Below are 18095 nucleotides of genomic sequence, written 5' to 3'. Positions count from 1 at the left end.
CTTCCAATTCTCAGTGAGAGGTGGTGATAGCTGGGCTGATGGATGATGGGTTTCCAGGTTAGGAAAAGTGCTGGAGGATCACCTACAGTGATTTACTATGCTACAGTGCTTTTCACTCATTCATTCAAATATGCAGTGTGACACATTAGAAACATAATACAGAATTATACAGAATATATACAGAATTATTGTGGATTTTGATTAATTCGTCACCATTTTATCCACATTAAAAAAGGCTCCTTACAGTAAATACCCTCTGCAAATTTTAAATTTCAAACCTTCACCACCAGGGGGCAGTGCTCTACCCGTGGGTTTGTTGCAGTTTTCAGACGTAACCTTTGATATCTCGTTTTAGTCCTACTTGCATTTTCTCGAGAGACTTTACTTTATACCGCACACCTTTTCCTGTGTTCTTAATAACTTACCTGGCTGACTTACACCACTGTGTGGTATACACTGGTACTACATGAAAATGCAGTTCAGCCAAAATGTAACTATATGCAAAACGTCTATGTAGCATCCTGCATCCTCATACATTAAAATGAGTTATGATAAAGAATGTCAGTGAGGTGAGACCTGCGTGCTGGACGGCCCCACGGCGCGGCGAGGAACTTTAATGTCAAAGCCACCCTTTGGATCTTTTTCTCCACGGAGGGCGGGGTCATTGTGAGGCTCCCGGCCGGTCTCCCAATCGCACACAGTCTTTCGGATGGCCTGGAGGACGCTGCAGAAAGAAGGAAAAACTAAATATTTTTGAATGAGACTGTTTTACTTTGCGTCTTCAGCCAAAACGAAGACGCACTGAGGCGTTTACTGGAGCACCAAAATGAGAATGCGTATAAATGGTGCTTCATGCAAAAACCACAATATTTCTATTCACTATGTTAACAAATGTAGTCTCAAACACAACTTAATAACAGATGAGCTAAACATGGGTAAATAAATTGACATTAAGCAGGAAATTATTTAGGCAAACAGGTTTTACTTGAGCAGGATGGCCAGATATTTGAAGCAATAGTTTGCCAATTAATTTGAGCATTTTTAATTATTATTTTTTTGTCCATCTCAGACAACGAAGCAGCTCGCAATCAAATTACTAGTGAAGAGTCCCTGCACTCTTATTTTGAAAGCTAAGTTCAGCCCAATGTGTCCCTGTGGGCTCACTCACTGGCTGGATCGTTACTGAAGCGGTCCTCATTATCAGTTAACCGCCTCTCCAGAGAGAGCTTTGTGTCCTGTGGATGGATGATCTGCAACACAAGCTTTGTTCTGCTCTGGAGATTTCTAAGGACTGTGGGGTGGAAGTCCAGCACAGGATGGGGGACTCAGCTGATTGCACCCTGTTGTTTTATTTGCATTACAAAGGCAATTTAAAAATTTTCAGGGGGGGAAATCAGCGCTTTTTAATAAACCATCACATCTCCCACAAACTGGATCTAAATCTGAGTGCGATCTAAATCTGACTGTAATGCGAGTCGAACCTCTGGATGACATTTTTCTTCTTCTTGATAGCGAGGCGCAGCGGATCACGCAGAGTGACCTGAGCAAAGTCCTGCAGAGCTGAGTAGATGGTGTGACGGATGGCGTGGTTGAACACGCTCTCCATGCGTCCCATCAGCACCTGCAGTCCCTTTATCATTGCAATCACCTGTGAAAGCACAACAGTGGATCAGGGACTAGAATTCAAGTGGATCGAAAGACCAATCTTGTCATTCCATGAAAAAAAAAAATCAATCAGCATCCAAGTCCTGATTCCTTCTGGCTCAAAATCTGCTTCCAATATATTCATATTTTAACACTCTGAATGCAGCTTATGTGAAAATGAGGAACAAAACTGTTGTTCACGTTTTCTCTATAACAGCTTGGACAGATCACATCCACCAAGAAACTTAGAAGGACGCTATGTACAGTGGGTACATAAAGAATACGCCGATTCTGGTAGGTTGCAGTGGGAATGTTTTTCCGGTCTGAATGATTTCACATGGAGTGACCATTTAAATGTGTGCACTGATGTGACAGACCTCTACGAGGGCAAACTTCTCCTCGCTGGTGTAGTTGTATCTGGTGGCCCTCTCGTACTCCTCGGCGTTGTCGGGGCACTCTTTATTGGAGTACTTGTCTGTGGGATGTACCAGTTTCCAGGAATACTGCAGGAAGAGTTGGGCAGGGGGGAGGATTACTCTTACTTTTATAAATACAAACATCTCAGCTGGAATCACTCATCATGCGTTTTCTCCTCACCACTTCCATAACATGAGCGCTCCACTGTGACAGCAGCTGCATGCCCTGCAGGGCCAAGTCAAACAGCTTCCTGTACTCAGTGTCAGTCTTCTGGGCTTCCTGACGCCCTGACCCGGTCACCACCTACATCAGCACACAAACAAACGTCATTTAAGGCTCAATCCACACAATCCTGACTTTCTCACAGTACAGATTAGTGCTGAAAAAAAGAAAATCAGCATAAACCTAAATACTAATAAAAACGGCCCTCTTCGAATTTATCTTTCCTGCCCTTATCATTCCTGTGTTCAGTGTATTTCTGACCCACAAGTCAGTTAAATTCCCATCTCAGTCACACTAAACAATGACCCCTGAAAATCCGCCGGGTTAAGACATCTGCTGAAAAGCCTCTTACATCACAGCTGGGAATTTAAACATACCAATGAACATAAGAAAGCTTTAAAAGCTGGAGTGTGTTTCTCTCTGGTGAAATAAAGGTCAGCGGGATACTGATCCTCTACAGCAGCTTATTATGACAATAAACCTGCACCGCATTCAATCCAATACCTCGCCGATGATCTTTAACATCCGAGGGAAAGCCACACTAACCTCACTGTTGCTGTAGCGAGCGAGCTCGGAGATGAAGCGCATGTGATCGTCTCGGATCTGAAGCATCTGCTCACAGATGTTGTACTGAGGGCTGCTGGATATGGACGTGCAAGTCCACCTAAAACATAAGAAAGAGGAGAGAATCAGAGCAAGGAATTATGGGATAAATGAGTGATGATAAAGAAAAGCATCCATAGGAGAAAAACAGCTTTGGGTGCCAGCTGCTAAGATTACGCATAAAAACAAATGAAACCCGATAGAGAGGTGGTGCATAAAAGTCTGCAGCTCACAGTTTAAAGGGAGAAATCTGTTCTGAGCAGCATTAAACTGCTACACTTTATTCAAATTAGATCCCATCATGCCGACGGTCACAGCTGGTTGGAGAAAGAACTGCGATGAACGAAAAGCAAATTTCGTTTTTGACTGTTCACGTTTGGAGCGGGAGAAAAGAAAAAGAAAAAAAATCATAGTTTTAACAGTCTGTCAGCTCCTAAAATTTCAGCCACGCAGCTGTCTTCTGCTCTCACCTGGACTTGTTCTCTTCAAAGTGAGCGCTGGTCTTGATGTACCGGGACAACTCAATCTGCATGTCTCCAAACAGCGGCACCACCTGGAGTTGCTGCGAACACCAAGAACACACGAACCATTTAAAACCGTGGACAGCAACCATGATGACAACCACAAGGTGGAAACTAGCATTTTAAACACCGATTTGACGATCGATAAAGCTAGCATTACCATTAGCTTTTTACACGTGGGATTTTATTCCATGGTTTGAAGTTTTGGTATTTATTTCCTAAATACATCAAACAGCCGTAAAAAGAAATTTTATATAACGTATCACTCATCATCGGTTTTTTGTTTTTCCAGTCAAGAACAGATGTGTTTGTGTTTTTTGAACCGGTGTTGGTGTTCATGTCACACGTCCCGCCGTACCTTGAAAAACTTGTCGATCTTGCTCAGGTTTATTCTCTTCTTGGCATCCAGTTTGTAGATGTTGCTGCTGTTTCCATCCATGAGGTACAAGCCGAAGCCCATCACCTGGAGAAGAGGAGAGCTGTGGTTATCCTGTGCACAGCGCTCTGGTTTAAAACGAGCCTCCGCAGCGTCACTTACTTTGAGCAGCATGTGTTTCTCGCTGGGAGTGAGGTACAGCTTGTTGTCGTAGTAATCGGCACACAGGTTCACGATATCCGCCAGCAGCTCTTCATATCCGTGGATCACCTCCAGCTGCTGCTGCAACGACTGGCAGAGGAAACACAGGAGTTTAATATTAAAGAAATATTTCCTTGTCAAATCCTTCTCAGTCAACAGGTGAACACCGTGTGCCAAAGAATATGGAGAAATTACCATATATAAAAGAGATCTGACGTTATGAATGCTGCGAAGAGTGTTTTACACTATTTAGACCAACCTGGGTGATTTTGTTGTGATTAGCCAGAAACATGGACAAATTCTGAGACTCCTGAATGGACGAAGGCTCCGACATCTTTCGGAGAAACTGAGCGGCTCTGAGCAGAGGAGAGAAACGGTGCATTCGTTTTAAAGACCAAACACAGCCTCTCTATACCAGAGAGAGACGTGAACACATACGTCAGCTGCACTTGAAATTCCCAGAGATCAACTTATGTATTTTACATCGAGAAGAAACACTGACGGGAGTGCTACCCCTGAAGTCAAGCTTGCTGAGATTCAAACGTGACGGAGACTTTTACTAGACGCACCTATGGTATCAAATCGAGACATCATATGACGCGTCACTTTGTTCTGGCATCATTTCATTCACAAATGTGACCGCCCGCCCAGTATGGAGACAATAATACCCATCAGCCTTTTAACGCTGAGTGTTAAAAAGGTCATCCTGAGAACTCCCTGATGTTAGGCAGGCAAAACTGGACTGATTCATTTTCCTCAAACGTCCTAAAATGTGGCTAAAAAGCTGAGCAAGTTAAAAGGGAGAAAAAAAAAAATGAACATGAACTTTTATCGTGTTTACTATGAACACTTTGACATCATACTGAAGCTCTGAATGTCTGACCGCATGTGGGAAGCTCTTTTACCGATTTCTGTTCAGACACTTTGCATCTGTAAACCTGCAGACACGCAGACAAATAAGTCAAAGCAGAAGCAAGGAGGGTCGAATGAGCCTCTGCTCTTTATCATACTCCATATGATTAATTCCATATATTCCAACACCGAGATCAGGAAGGGGACAGTAAATGGTTTCCAGGTTGCTGACTGATGCTGCCATCTAGTGTCTGTGGGGCTAACCGGCCTCGTGAGTGCAGGAGAGCGTGTGTTTTATGGAGTACCGTTTGTACGCCGAGTGGTCGTTTTTGACGCTGCACTTCATGTTCTTCAGCTCGTCCAGCACGGCAAACATGTTGATAAACTTCCCGAGGGTCAGCAGGTACGCCTCGGAGACAAAGTCCTTCCTGCGCTCGGTGTGACACAGACGGCGGACCTCGCCGCAGAAACGATCGATGGCTGTGCGCTGCGGGAAAATAAAGCGGCTTTAGAGGATTTAGAGACGGCCGGTCATCATCAGTATCTGCTGATCATATATTTGATGATACCTGGAAGTACATGAAGTTCATCAGTTTGGTGACTTCAGGTTCCAGCACCTCGACAGTCTTCTCATAGATCTCCACTCTGTTGGGCTGCTCGTTGCATTTCACCTTAGAACAAAGAAACAAACGCAAAGAGCAGCGTTCATCTTATGAACCAAAGAAAAACATGACCTTTTTTTCCTGACTGGGTCCTAGTTACAGCAGATTCAGTAAGTCGAATGCTCTCTGGAAGCTGAGACTTCTCTTAAAGAATCAGCAGAGACAGAACAGTCTGACCCTCCTCCACCTCATCTACTCTACTAAAGTTAACTCTTTTTGCCTCACTCAGCCCTCTGTTGCATCGTCAGCGTTAGCACCGCAGTGTCACAAACCAACATCCCAGCTTTAGGTGACCATCAGATGTGCACAATGCAGTTTAATCAAAAGGCTCGACTATGAAATTGGGTTTTGTTTTTTTTTTTTTTAAATGTTTTACTGTTCATGTTTTCATCATCCAATCAGTTTAATGTTCATCAAATAAAAAGAAATTTCAGCAGAAATCAACACAAAAATAAAAACAATATCATTACATCACATCTATGAACAACCTGAGATCCACTACAAGACACCAAAGACAGGAATTAAACAAATAATGATTCTGTTTTTGTTTTTAGTTCAAATGATCTGGAAAAAACCTAAAGTCCCAGTTAGCATCAAAATTAATAATAAGCATGAATTAGGCTGCTGGGGGATTCCCATGATGCATTGAGTTTTTCTTTTTCAGTCACTATGCGTTAATAGACCTCTCTGCACTGAATCATACATGTTATCAATCTCTGGCTCTCTTCTACAGCATGTCTTTTATCCTGTCTTCCTTCTGGCCGCCCCTCCCTGAGCCTGGTTCAGCTGGAGGTTTCTTCCTGTTAAAAGGGAGTTTTTCCTTCCCACTGTCGCCAAAGTGCTAATAGGGGGTCATATGATTGTTGGGTTTTTCTCTGTATGTATTATTGTAGGGTCTACCTTACAATATAAAGCGCCTTGAGGCGACTGTTGTTGTGATTTGGCGCTGTATAAATAAAATTGAATTGAATTAGTTCATTGGCAAACGTGACAAACTGATATCTCAGCTTTAAGCTGCATCATCACTTATTCCTCTGCTTATTGTTAAATATTTTCTCTTTTTTGTTTGTTTTTTGAAATTGTGAAAAATAATAAAAGTGTGACGATGAAACAAACAGAACAGATAAAGGAAGCAATTCAACAAACAACACCCAATAAAGTTCCTGTTATACTGATAATAAGGTATATAGTACATTAACTATTAAAATACACACATTTAAACTGGAACATGCAAAGGTAAGAGGAAAAAAAATGAAAATGAAAAAAATATGGCATTAATAAAAAGGACAAATTAACCCAAAAGCAAATTAGAACTAAAATATCAAACTTTTTACTCTTTTGTTTTTGATATCTACAATTATTTTGTACCTCTGTTGATGAATTTACCAGTGTGCATATATTAATTAGATCATTCACTTATTCATTCATTTTTTCAGCACTCCTCCTTGTAGAGAAAAACAAAAATAAATACACTTAAGATGTCTGATGTCATTTTCTCTCGACACACTGACTCACTGCCCTGAGAACAACCAAAGCAGTAACGCGCTCTGTGGTATTACCTGTGGTATTGCACGTGAGCAGCTCCTCCAGGTGTAGAGCATGACAGCGTATTCCTGCCCCTCCTCCAGCATGTCGTTCTACATGAACAAAACCAGTCACATCAGCGATTAAAGAAACGATCTACAATGATTCACAACAAAGCATGCATGCATTGAAACCTGCCCTGCCTGCACGCAGAGACCCCGAACCATCATTCCTCGCTAATGGGACACAAAGCATCGTCTGTCCCCGGGTCATTTCCTTCTGGGTTTGGATCCTGTTTGTGTTTGCCTGCCAGACAAACACCAAATGGTGGGAACCTTCCCAGGCCCCGTTTCCAGCAGGCCTTTGACCCAATTCTGACAGATTTATTTTTCCCAGTAAGTCAGAAGACAAAAGCGAGCGATCTGAAATCAGAGCGAGCGTGAACGATGTACTGTACCATGCTGGAGTGGATGGTGGCCTGCTCGATGTACGTGGCGATCCCGGTGACGAACGCGTTCCTGTCCTCAAAGTTGGTGTTGAAGTTGGGCTGTGATGGAAAGACGGAAAATGAAAGGTAAGCATCGTATCACAGCGCTCACACGGATAAAGAACATCTGTATACTGAAACCAAATCACTTTCGATTTCTTCTCCTCTGAACTTCATGTTGAACACTTCACAGCTGGCCACAATAAGATATAATTATCTAAGCTAATGATGGCTAACGGGGGGATTTCATCGTATTTCTGGAATCTGTGGAGCTTGCTGATACACCTTGCTGGTTCTCACAGCTGTTAAATGTACTTCACTGAGGAATCAGTGGGTTAAATGTGTCCATAAGGTATACTCATACACTGCACATGTTTGCACTTACATGTGGGTGTATGTTTATGTTTGTAGTGACCCAGCATCATTCCTATTATTTATGTTAAGAAGTGTGCTTCAAGGTTTCCTGAGTACTGACCTGGTACATGACGGAGGAGGGGAGGGGCTCGATGCATGGCTGCTGGTCGGGGAGCGGCAGCTCCTCCAGCAGGTCCACGTTGGAGAGAGCATCCTCTAAGGTCACTGCAGTCGTCATGCTGCTGAAAAGCACAAGAAAAGAAACAAATTTTCTCTTTGTGTCTAATTTGTAAACTTAAACTGCTGCTCATTATAACATCTGTGATGATTTCAGCTGAATCAGGTCAGAATATTTTCTACCTTCGAAAAACTCCATGTGGTTCAGCCCAGTGATGTCGTATTTTAATATTTTTCTCACTTTAAAAGAAGTTCAGTTTGATTTATTCCAGGCTTAGTTTTCCCGTTATTATAATGTGGGGCAAAAGATACGATCAGAGCTGTTATTAACATTAAATGTCCCATAGGCTTCAACGCTCAACCAAGTGCAACATTAGAACAACCAAAGTAAACCCTCAGAGTAAAGAACATCTTAATCTTATACCGTTTTATGTTTTTTAACAGCCAACACTTTAGCTACACAGGAAATAAGTCAAACGTGCCATTGCCTGTTACAGTAAATACTTCTACTGTTTTATGCTGGTTGCACATATTGACACCCTCTGTAGCTCATCACACTGTTACCAACCTGCATGCAGCTGGAATGACAATAGCACTAAAACAAAAAGTAACACTGAGGCTGACGTGACTCATCAGTTTCTCAAGTCACACAAACTGTTAATAAAGTGCAACGTGACATGAGTTATTGTTTCGTAATTTAATTTACCCTGAGAGAAACATGAACAGGCACCGAGCGTAATGTCAGATGTTTGGCTGCAGATTACAAACGTTAGTCTTGCACTGGTGCAGGTAGAAACATCATCCACCAGGTCACTGGTGGCACATGTAGGGTTCGAGGTGGAGTTTGGATTCAGTCCGTTAAGAGCTAAAAGCTGTGAGACTTTAAGTCTGGATTTTGTTTTACCCTCATGCTGAAATAGGCAAATGTTCAAACTCTAAACCAAGACAGATGTTGAGAGGCCAGAGGTCAGAGGTAAACTAACCTACTAACCCACAGTGCATTCTCTAAAGTAGCTCCGCTAACACGGCTTAAACTAAGACAGCAGAGATTTTATTTGCAGGAGGCAGCTCAGGTGCCAGGTATTAACCTGTCGGCCGGTCTGTCAGCCTGCAGGCAGCAGAATAAGGGAGGGGTGGGGGGGTTGCTAAAGTCATACTGAGGACCTCAAACACAGTGAAACGATGCAGCGGCAGACAGAGAAGCTTCACACCATGTTTAGATTCCCCTTTACGCAACAGCCTCAGACTGTCCGGACACTTCCTGTCCAAAGCCTCAGCCAACGAGGTCACTGCTGAATCATAACCTCAGCACCGCTGAAAACAACAATCTCACTGGGCTATTACGTTCAACTTCAGTCACTGTCTCGGCTACAATGACAAACGTGTCTAATGTGAAAACGAAATAATGGAGATGAAAGTCAGACTGTTTTACCACATTCAGTTTTACAATGATTCTCTCGTTCGGCCTTTCAGCGCAACATTTCCTTTTTCCTCTCCACAAAAGTCCATCGTCATTCTGTCCAGTTTATGCAGTTGAATCATAGTTCAAAGTTTAAGTAAATAAGATTAAATAGCGACGAGTTTCTCCTTTTTTAAAGTTTAATGAATCTACTATTAGTACTGACCAAAATTCATTTCTTTGGCGATGAGCAGCCCCCCCAGTCTGACAGCAGCTTTTTTATTTACCTGCTAATCTTGGCACAATTTTCCTGCCTCAGTTCCATTCAATTTCTACAGTGCCAAATAATAACAACAGTCGCCTTAAGGCGCTTTATGTTGTAAGCTAGAACCTACAATAACACAATCATATGACCCCCTATGAGCAAGCACTTTGGCGAAAGTGGGAAAGAAAAACTCCCTTTTAACAGGAAGAAACCTCCTCACCCATCTGACCACAGGACTGTGTTTCATGAGCACAATAGTGTGCCACATGTCCCAGTTATTTTTTTAAATACATCATCAATGACTGCACTGGCTGCTCATTTCTTTAAAGATATTTTTTTATTTTTTTGCCGTTTTGTTTTTTGCCAACTTTTGTTTGTTGGGGGCCGTTTTCTTTTTTAAACTTTTTCCGGCGTTTTTTGTGTCTAATTTGGTGCTTTCTGAGAAATGTTTCTGATTTTTTATACTTTGAGCTTATTTCTGTGTTGTTCCCAAAACCTTCAAGTGTATAATTATATTTCATTTATTCTGCTGATGCCTCTCGAGTTTTGCGTGTCACTTTAATCGATTCTATAATTTGAATTCATTCTATAATTTATTTTTGAACGATTTTAGGCTTATTTTAATTCTGTTATTGTGTATTTAGTGTTTTTGTGATGCATCCTGATGCTGCATGTGGTCAACAGATTTAGTTTAAAAGTGGACAGATGAGCTGTATTAGGAGGTGTTTGGTATGCTCTGCTTTGCTTTGCATTCTCACTGCTGCTGACTGTCTAACGTCACTGATACCCAACAATCAAAAGACCTTTTGCAATCAGAACTGACAGCGAGTCCAACAATTCACACCAACTGACCACCAAAACAAAAGCTCAGCGGTCACAGCGTGTGCGGGATCACCGAAGGGGTCACCGAGCTGCTGATCAGCAGATGGAAACATACCGTGGGGAAAAAAAATACGCAACTAAATAGATTTTTAAAAGTCTGCATCAGCATGAAAATCAGCCGATTCTTTGTGTACGGCAATTTGACCGCGTTTATTTATGCCATCCAAAAGTTTACTTTCATTCGATGAATACTTTCCAGGTTACACGCCTCAGAGCATCTGCACATGAAACTTTCAGGGCTGAAAAACTAATTTAAGCTCCGTTAGAAACTGCAGCCAAATTCACTTTAAACCCACTCCAAGAGTCACAATCTAAACACTAAATCTGGTTTTAGTTCCGCATGTTTTTCCCCTCTAACCACCTCAGAGTATGATGGGATGTGTTATAGCCATCATCATCATCATCATTTCAAAAGGTAAACCTTCAAGCCTAACATCACAAATGTTCCATATTTTATTGATTTTAGATGTAATGACACCCCCACCCAAAACAAATCATTTAAAATTAAAGGCTGAAAGTATCATCAGGATTTATGAAATGACTGTTTGGGTGGTGATTTGGGAAATAACTGTCAGCTGGGGTGGTTCGTCTAAATCTGTAAACTGTTCTGGTGAGCTGGAGCCACGGCCCCACCCGTATGACTCATGGGATATTTGGTGGTTGATGCTAAGAAAAGAACATTTAATCATGGCTTCAGTGTTGTTACCCACACCGAAGAACAATAGAAGCTCATTAATCTTAATACAGTCAGATACACAAAATTATAAAATAACTCAGAGTTTTCATCTCCTTTGGTGTCATTTATTGAATTTGATGTTTGAAGTCTAAAGAAACGAGACATATTCACAATTTATTCAATTAAAAGGCCTCAGCAGCATTTGGAAGAACCATAACAGCCGTGCACCTCTTCCTCATGCTGATCACTAACTTGGTCACCATACCAATAAACGACACCAAACGCGTGTCGGTAGCAGAATGAGCTGTTTAGCATTGGCACAGCCCACTTAACTCTGCTGCTCAACCCACAAATGAATTTTCAAACAACATATATTCTTAGTTTTTGTGATAAGCTTATATTCATCATCAAATGCATACCAAAGACCTGGATGGTGGAACACAAGCTAAGGCATGCACTCCATAGTGATATCTATAGAACATGTGCAGCTGCTCTTCTGATGCACATACACAAATAGTTGCTTGGCACTGTTTAGACTTCCTCACATTAATGAGATTGCATAAAAAGTTTCACAACAAAACAAAACAAAAAAAGTGTCTCTTTGAAAACATTTCACCTCCACTTTTTAAAAAAATGTTTAACTATACAATAGCTTTGCATAATTCACAGATCTCTCTCTCTCTCAGTGGAGCCTCAGTGAGTGAAACAAACCGTTTGTGCTCCCCTTCCTTCCCAGAACTGGACTGCCGCTAGTCTGGTTTTGGTGAGTTTGGAATCCCCGTCTTTAAACTAGCTTTATTGTGACTGGATGCCTCTGACAAATAATTTGAGTAGCAGGAAAGTGGAACTTCTGATCTTTAGATTACCACATTAAACATATCATCTCTCTCTGACATCACAGAGATCCAAAAAGTAGAGCAAAATGTGATAAATTGGGTGCTCAGAGCAGTCAGGGATTACTGTCCAAACACTGAGCTCATCATTAGAAACTTCTGCCATGGGAAGAGGAAGAGGAAGAGGCAGACAGTTACAGTCTAGATGGTGACACGTTGTCTTTTCTTAAGAAATCTGAGACGACAAAATGACTGAGGTTTGTGACATTATTGCAGTTTTTATTAAAAAATAACTGCTTTCAACATAGAACAAAATATCTGTAAGGCTGACTTTTGCAATAGCCAGCAGTCAGAGTTTGAATTCATATTGACTGACAGCATCGATTTTCATTGATTGCACTGCAATCTCACAGTCATTTTTTAAAATCAGAGCCAACCAACGCAAAAATGCAGTCCTGTTACTTTAGCTACACTGAGGTGGAGCACAAGAAATACATTTCTATGCAACTTGTGCTCTTATTAAATGTTTTCTTGACCTGGGAGCAAAAATATATTTGGCTCGTTGCAAAACAGTTTTACAAAAAAAACAGAAGTCAGTCAGCTGGGAATAGATGCATAGAGCTGATGATTTATAAATTAGCCAAACAAAGATGAACTGCCAACAGTTAAGTAAGCACCATTACAGACTACAGATCAGTCATCAAAAACTGGCAAAACAGGGAAGTATAAACCACAGAGACAGAGCATGTGATGCGTGGTCGACTTCAGTACGGGGGAAGAACTCCTAATTTACCCTCATGTCCACTAAAATCGAAAGTAACCAATAAAAAAGGAGATGCAAATTTCAACAAAGATCTTTTTTTTTTTTTTACTGAAAAACTGCTGCAGAGGGAAAAAAGATATAAGCACAAAGAACAACTGCTGCTGAGTCTGCTGATCAGCTTTAACTCAGGAGGGAAACCATGTCCTGTATGTAAGAAAAAAGGAACCTTGACTTCAGTGCACAGTTCCTGTTAACATGTCTAGAGTTATGTCCTCATACAAGCGTTATTTTAGCCTGTTAGTTTGTGATCTGTTGCACACACTCCTGAAGCTGCACACCATGTGTCTGCAGGCGTAACAGCGCAATAAGAAGATTAAAACCACCATCAAGCTTGTGGCCGAGGTGCGCCAGACAGACGCAAACGCAAGCTAAACATCGGCCGAGCAATTATCATAAACGAGAAAAGAATCAAGAAAGAAACAAGAGGTACAATCTGGCAAAGTGCTGATCCCAAAGAAAACTGCCTGTATGTTTGAAGGGCAAAGAGCAACTGTAGGTGGGCTATGCATGAAATATAAAACTTCACCGGACTTCCTACAGCTTCACCGCAGTTTTTTCAACTCTCTAACCTCCGAGGTCACAAAGAGGGGATATCCCTAATACGATCATCTCCCTCCCACTCACCAGCTCTTTAAAAACCTTCTGCTTGTGAGAGGCAGCCAATCAGAATAAAGTTATCTTGGGGGAGGGGGGGGGGGCTAATGGCTCATTTTACAGAGAGACTGAGATTAATGCTAAATTATCAGATAAAGGAGGATTATTTTGAGCTGTGAATCAACCAAAGCCACTCGAGGAGATGCCAACATAAAAATTTAGAGGTGGAATTAGAAGAAAAGAAAAGTGGAAGTATGTGTTTTTCCTGTAAAATGACCTTTTAATGTTATTTTCTGCAAACAGCAGCTGTGCAGCCTTCTTTTTTTAAAAGAAGGAAGCATCAGTTTCTCTGACTGTATGCTTGGCACTGCTGGAGTGTAATTGTCACACGTCACATAAAAAGATAAAAACACTTTAAACAAAGAGCAGCGGATCACACTCTCAGAGGATTTTCACATCAGCACGCAGGGAGGAAGCCACATACGCTTCATATTCCTCTCAAGTGAAAAAACAAACAGATGTAAATCTAAACCCTGCACAACATCAGGCTCACATGTGTTTCCAAACATGGCAACCAGGCAACACAACACAGCTGCGTCGACTAACGCCATTCGCTGGGTGCATGAAACGGTACCAGCCTGAAGGAAGTCAGAGATGTTTTTCATGACAGAGGTGTGAAAACAGTTTTGCACTTTCTTATTTGCAGGTGACAACACAAAGCTTTTGGTTATCAGTGCAGAATCAATCTGGCAGTCGAATTAGCTGATCCATCCGTCCAAGCAGCAGGGGCGGATCTACTGTGGGGCCAGCAGATAATCGCTTGCCACCCAAAGTGCCACCCTCATTTTGCACATGACAATGTTGTTTATTACAATAAGCTAACATTAACCCTTTGAGCCTAGCTACAATTAACAATGAATATAAATTATAAAACTAAATATATTGCATACTGCCCCCCTTAAAAACGGGAAACAGCTTTGTTTCTTGTTGTCAGTAGCAACCGATCGTGTAACAATGTAATTATTTCTAATAAAAGATGGTGAAACTTAAGTTAGACTTGTGTTTCTAACTGGTCCACCTCATGTTGTGTAGCTTTCTGGATTTTATACTTATTGGGCTACATAGTAACCTAAAAATTTGCATTTTTTAACGTAACTGAAGTGTTTAATTATTGGGGCTAAAGCCAATATAAAAGCTACAGGCTAGGTTTATATGAAACACATGTATATGTGTATTTTAACCACATATTAAAGAATCTAACATTTGCATATGTGTAACAAAAAAATGGCTTTGATTTTGCCACCCCATCTGATTTCCATACCACCCTCAGAAAATTTCTCCAGATCCGCCCCTGAAAATCATCTTTGAAATATCCTCGCTGCACGACACCTACAACATCATCCCGACCCAAACACGGCGATCCTCGCGTCTGTGCAGGCTGGATCGTGTTTGTCTTCTGTATTTTATTTTCTGATTTCCTGGTAACCTGCTTTTTGTTTGACTTACAGAACTTTGCAAAAATCGCGAGTTAATCTTGATTTTTGAGTAGTGTCGTTATGATAAGTTATTATGACTAAGGAAAATACTTGTTACCATTTCTATACCACAGGGTAAAAACATTAAAAGATAAATAAATTAGAAGGCCTTTCTAACCCTAACACCCTAGCCAAATGGTACAATAATCGTCATTTTTGGGTACAAAGGTAATCGACTACAGCAATCTGTAAAACACAGTGGAGGCCGTGTCATAGTGTGCAGCATTTCAGTCAGCGGTGTTACAGAAAAGTCCCATCACATTATGATCCACGACGGAGCATCTGGAAAGTATCTAATTTGCAACGGCTTCATCAATTATCCCAAACACACTACCTATGCAGCGAAAGCATACCTGGATAGAAAAAACACAGGGGAACACTATCAGTCATGAATGGGCCTTCCCAGAGCTCAGACCTCAACATCACTGAAGCAGTGTGGGATCATCCTGACAGATAACAGAACAAAAGGCAGAAACATCCAAAGAAGAGCTTTGAATGTCCTTCAAGAAGCCTGGAGAACTATTCCTGAAGATCCTCACAGAGAGCTGCTCAGAGACTTAAGACTCTGCTGAAGGATAAAGACACTCAAACCAAAACTTGACTTCCAAGCTCATTAGAATTACACAAACTACGTTTTTACCTTATATATTGTATTTCCATCTATGGTAGGGCTGGGCGATATGACCCAAAATTCATATCTCGATATTTTTTAGCTGGATGGCGATATAAGATATATATCTCGATTTTTTTTTTTAAAGCCATAAGTTAAGAACAAAAAGAGAGTTCTTAGTCACACTGTGTCCCAGATGTCACACGGGCACTTTTATTTACATACAGCGTAGATGTACATGAAGAAATTACTTAAAAATAAATTATCAGCATTTATTAAATAATCATGGTCCATAAATAAAAGAAAACAATGTTGTTTTTGTGCATAACAAAAAGCTCACAATTGTGCAGTCAAAATGTAAACTAATAGACGCTGAGCATAATAACAAAGAGACAGATTTCACAGCTGCACCACGTCTCTGAACAGGTGCCATTTGTGCTCCTTATACACACACAGTACGGTAATATTACGTTGAAGCACAGTACGTATCACTCCGCGAGGCTCCTCCCCGGTAGCCGTAATCCTCCGACAATCCATCAAGCGGTGCAGCTCCGTAGCTTAGCAAAGTCATATTAAAACATTTTTTGACAGATTGCTGAGCGCTGTGTACCACATAAAATCGATTCGCGGTCAGTAAGCACAACCAGAATTCATACATAAGGCGCACTGTCGAGTTTTGAGAAAATGAAAGGATTTTAGGCCGTGCAGCTCCTCCGGGCTGCATGTCGTTAGCGCGGTTAGCTCGTTAGCGTGGTTAGCTCGCTAACACGTTGACGCCGTCCAGCCCCACGCACGGGACGATCCGCGGTAACTCGCTAACGGAGATTTTCCGCTTTCATCTTGTCATTGCCTGCAGATGAAGCTATGGGGGAGGGGGAGTTGTGTTCAGTGAAGGAGAGGCGAGGCCGAGTAACGCAGCGTAGAGACAAAAGTGGACGAAAGAGAGGCAAACCTGCGGCTCCACAAGTATAATTATAACGTAACATAAGCTATATCGATATAAACGATATTGTCACATCTTATATCTCGTATGAAAATATATCGATATTTTTAAAAAAAACTCGATATATCGCCCAGCCCTAATCTATGGTTTTCACACATTTCACTGCCCCCATTTCCAGTTTTACCAGAATGAAGGTCAAGCCTCAAACTGCAAACCCTACTTACTCGTTTACTTTTACAAGCAAAAGATGGAGAGATTTTTTGCATAAAGCTGATTCAGTCTTAAGAGGGCCAACAGATTCACATCTGCAGAAGTTAACAGATATTAAACACAGAAGCCTCTCAGCCGCTTCCTGCTATGTTACAGTGTGAACAGTTTGCTATAATCTATTACCTGAGGTTTATTATTTAAAGGCTTACAGGATCACAAAAATACAATAAAATGGCAGCTTCTACCAAAACAACATTAGATGTAGTCTAACTCACACTATCTTGCCTCATCACCAGCCCTCCCTCCCGCTTGCCTTCCTTCCTTCCTTCCGCCACATCTTCCAGCACACACTGATAAGTAAAGCACTTCATAAAAAGAGTAATAACAAAGCTGTGACAAACAGGGCAGTTCTTTCTCCTTACAGATCCTAACAGCACCCCCCAATGTTTTAATATTCCCAGTAAAGCCCTTTCAATGGCTTTAGAAAGGTGCTCTGTTATATGAAGTTCATCCCACAATACACACATATCCAGTCATCCACCCATTCACACACTGGTGATAGCAAGCTACATTGTAGCCACAGCCACCCTGGGGCGCACTGACAGAGGCGAGGCTGCCAGACACTGGTGGACCTCTGACCACCACCAGTAGGCAACGGGTGAAGTGTCTTGCCCAAGGACACAACGACCGAGACTGTCAACCTGTCAACCGAACCGGCAACCTTCCGATTACAAGGCGAACTCCCAACTCTTGAGCCACGATCGCCCCCACGATCTGGCTCTCTTGCACAGCATGTCTTTTATCCTGTCTTCCTTCTCTCACCTCAACCGGTCGCAGCAGATGGCTGCCCCTCCCCGAGTCTGGTTCTACCGAAGGTTTCTTCCTTTTAAAAGGGAGTTTTTCCTTCCCACTGTCGCCAAAGTGCTTGCTCATATGGCGTCATTTGATTGTTGGGTTTTTTTCTGTGTTTTATTATAGGGTCTACCTTACAATATAATAAGTGCCTTGAGGCAACTGTTGTTGTGATTTGGCGCTGTATAAGTGAAATTGAATTGAAATAGATCTGAAAATTACTGTACGATTATATGAACTTTCTATAGAAAGTATTTAAATATAGATATAATTTCTATATAATAACCGATGTCCTGTAACCGATGCCCTGTTAGAATGCCAGGGTTTTGTGATGTAAAACAATGACAACAAGATACATCACTTCAGGACCTTTTCCACCATTAATGTGACCTTTAACCTGTACAATTCAACTAAAAAAAACAAAAAAAACAAA

The 18095-nt window shown here is 41.5% G+C and overlaps 1 protein-coding gene across 2 annotated transcripts in view; it reads right to left on the bottom strand.

Moving 5' to 3' along the window:
- cyfip1 (cytoplasmic FMR1 interacting protein 1) overlaps nucleotides 1-18095 on the bottom strand; it is a 38079-nt gene that overhangs the window by 17988 nt on the left and 1996 nt on the right. Inside the window, exons 2-15 of one of the 2 annotated variants that reach the window (XM_005727131.1) lie at nucleotides 7985-8105; nucleotides 7480-7569; nucleotides 7058-7135; nucleotides 5406-5507; nucleotides 5142-5323; nucleotides 4244-4340; nucleotides 3946-4074; nucleotides 3766-3870; nucleotides 3357-3448; nucleotides 2830-2947; nucleotides 2242-2364; nucleotides 2022-2147; nucleotides 1482-1648; nucleotides 577-724 (exon numbers count right to left, since the gene is read on the bottom strand). In XM_005727131.1, coding sequence (XP_005727188.1) covers nucleotides 577-724; nucleotides 1482-1648; nucleotides 2022-2147; nucleotides 2242-2364; nucleotides 2830-2947; nucleotides 3357-3448; nucleotides 3766-3870; nucleotides 3946-4074; nucleotides 4244-4340; nucleotides 5142-5323; nucleotides 5406-5507; nucleotides 7058-7135; nucleotides 7480-7569; nucleotides 7985-8101 — 1674 coding nt within the window. In that variant the 5' untranslated portion in view covers nucleotides 8102-8105. The remainder of the gene's footprint in view (nucleotides 1-576; nucleotides 725-1481; nucleotides 1649-2021; nucleotides 2148-2241; nucleotides 2365-2829; nucleotides 2948-3356; nucleotides 3449-3765; nucleotides 3871-3945; nucleotides 4075-4243; nucleotides 4341-5141; nucleotides 5324-5405; nucleotides 5508-7057; nucleotides 7136-7479; nucleotides 7570-7984; nucleotides 8106-18095) is intronic. The other variant, XM_005727132.1, reaches the window with a different exon arrangement.

The sequence above is a fragment of the Pundamilia nyererei genome, unplaced genomic scaffold (genome assembly GCF_000239375.1).
Source record: "Pundamilia nyererei isolate P.nyererei 1_Seehausen unplaced genomic scaffold, PunNye1.0 scaffold00023, whole genome shotgun sequence".
Lineage (NCBI taxonomy): Eukaryota > Metazoa > Chordata > Actinopteri > Cichliformes > Cichlidae > Pundamilia > Pundamilia nyererei.
This window is presented reverse-complemented; position numbering and strand designations above follow the sequence as displayed.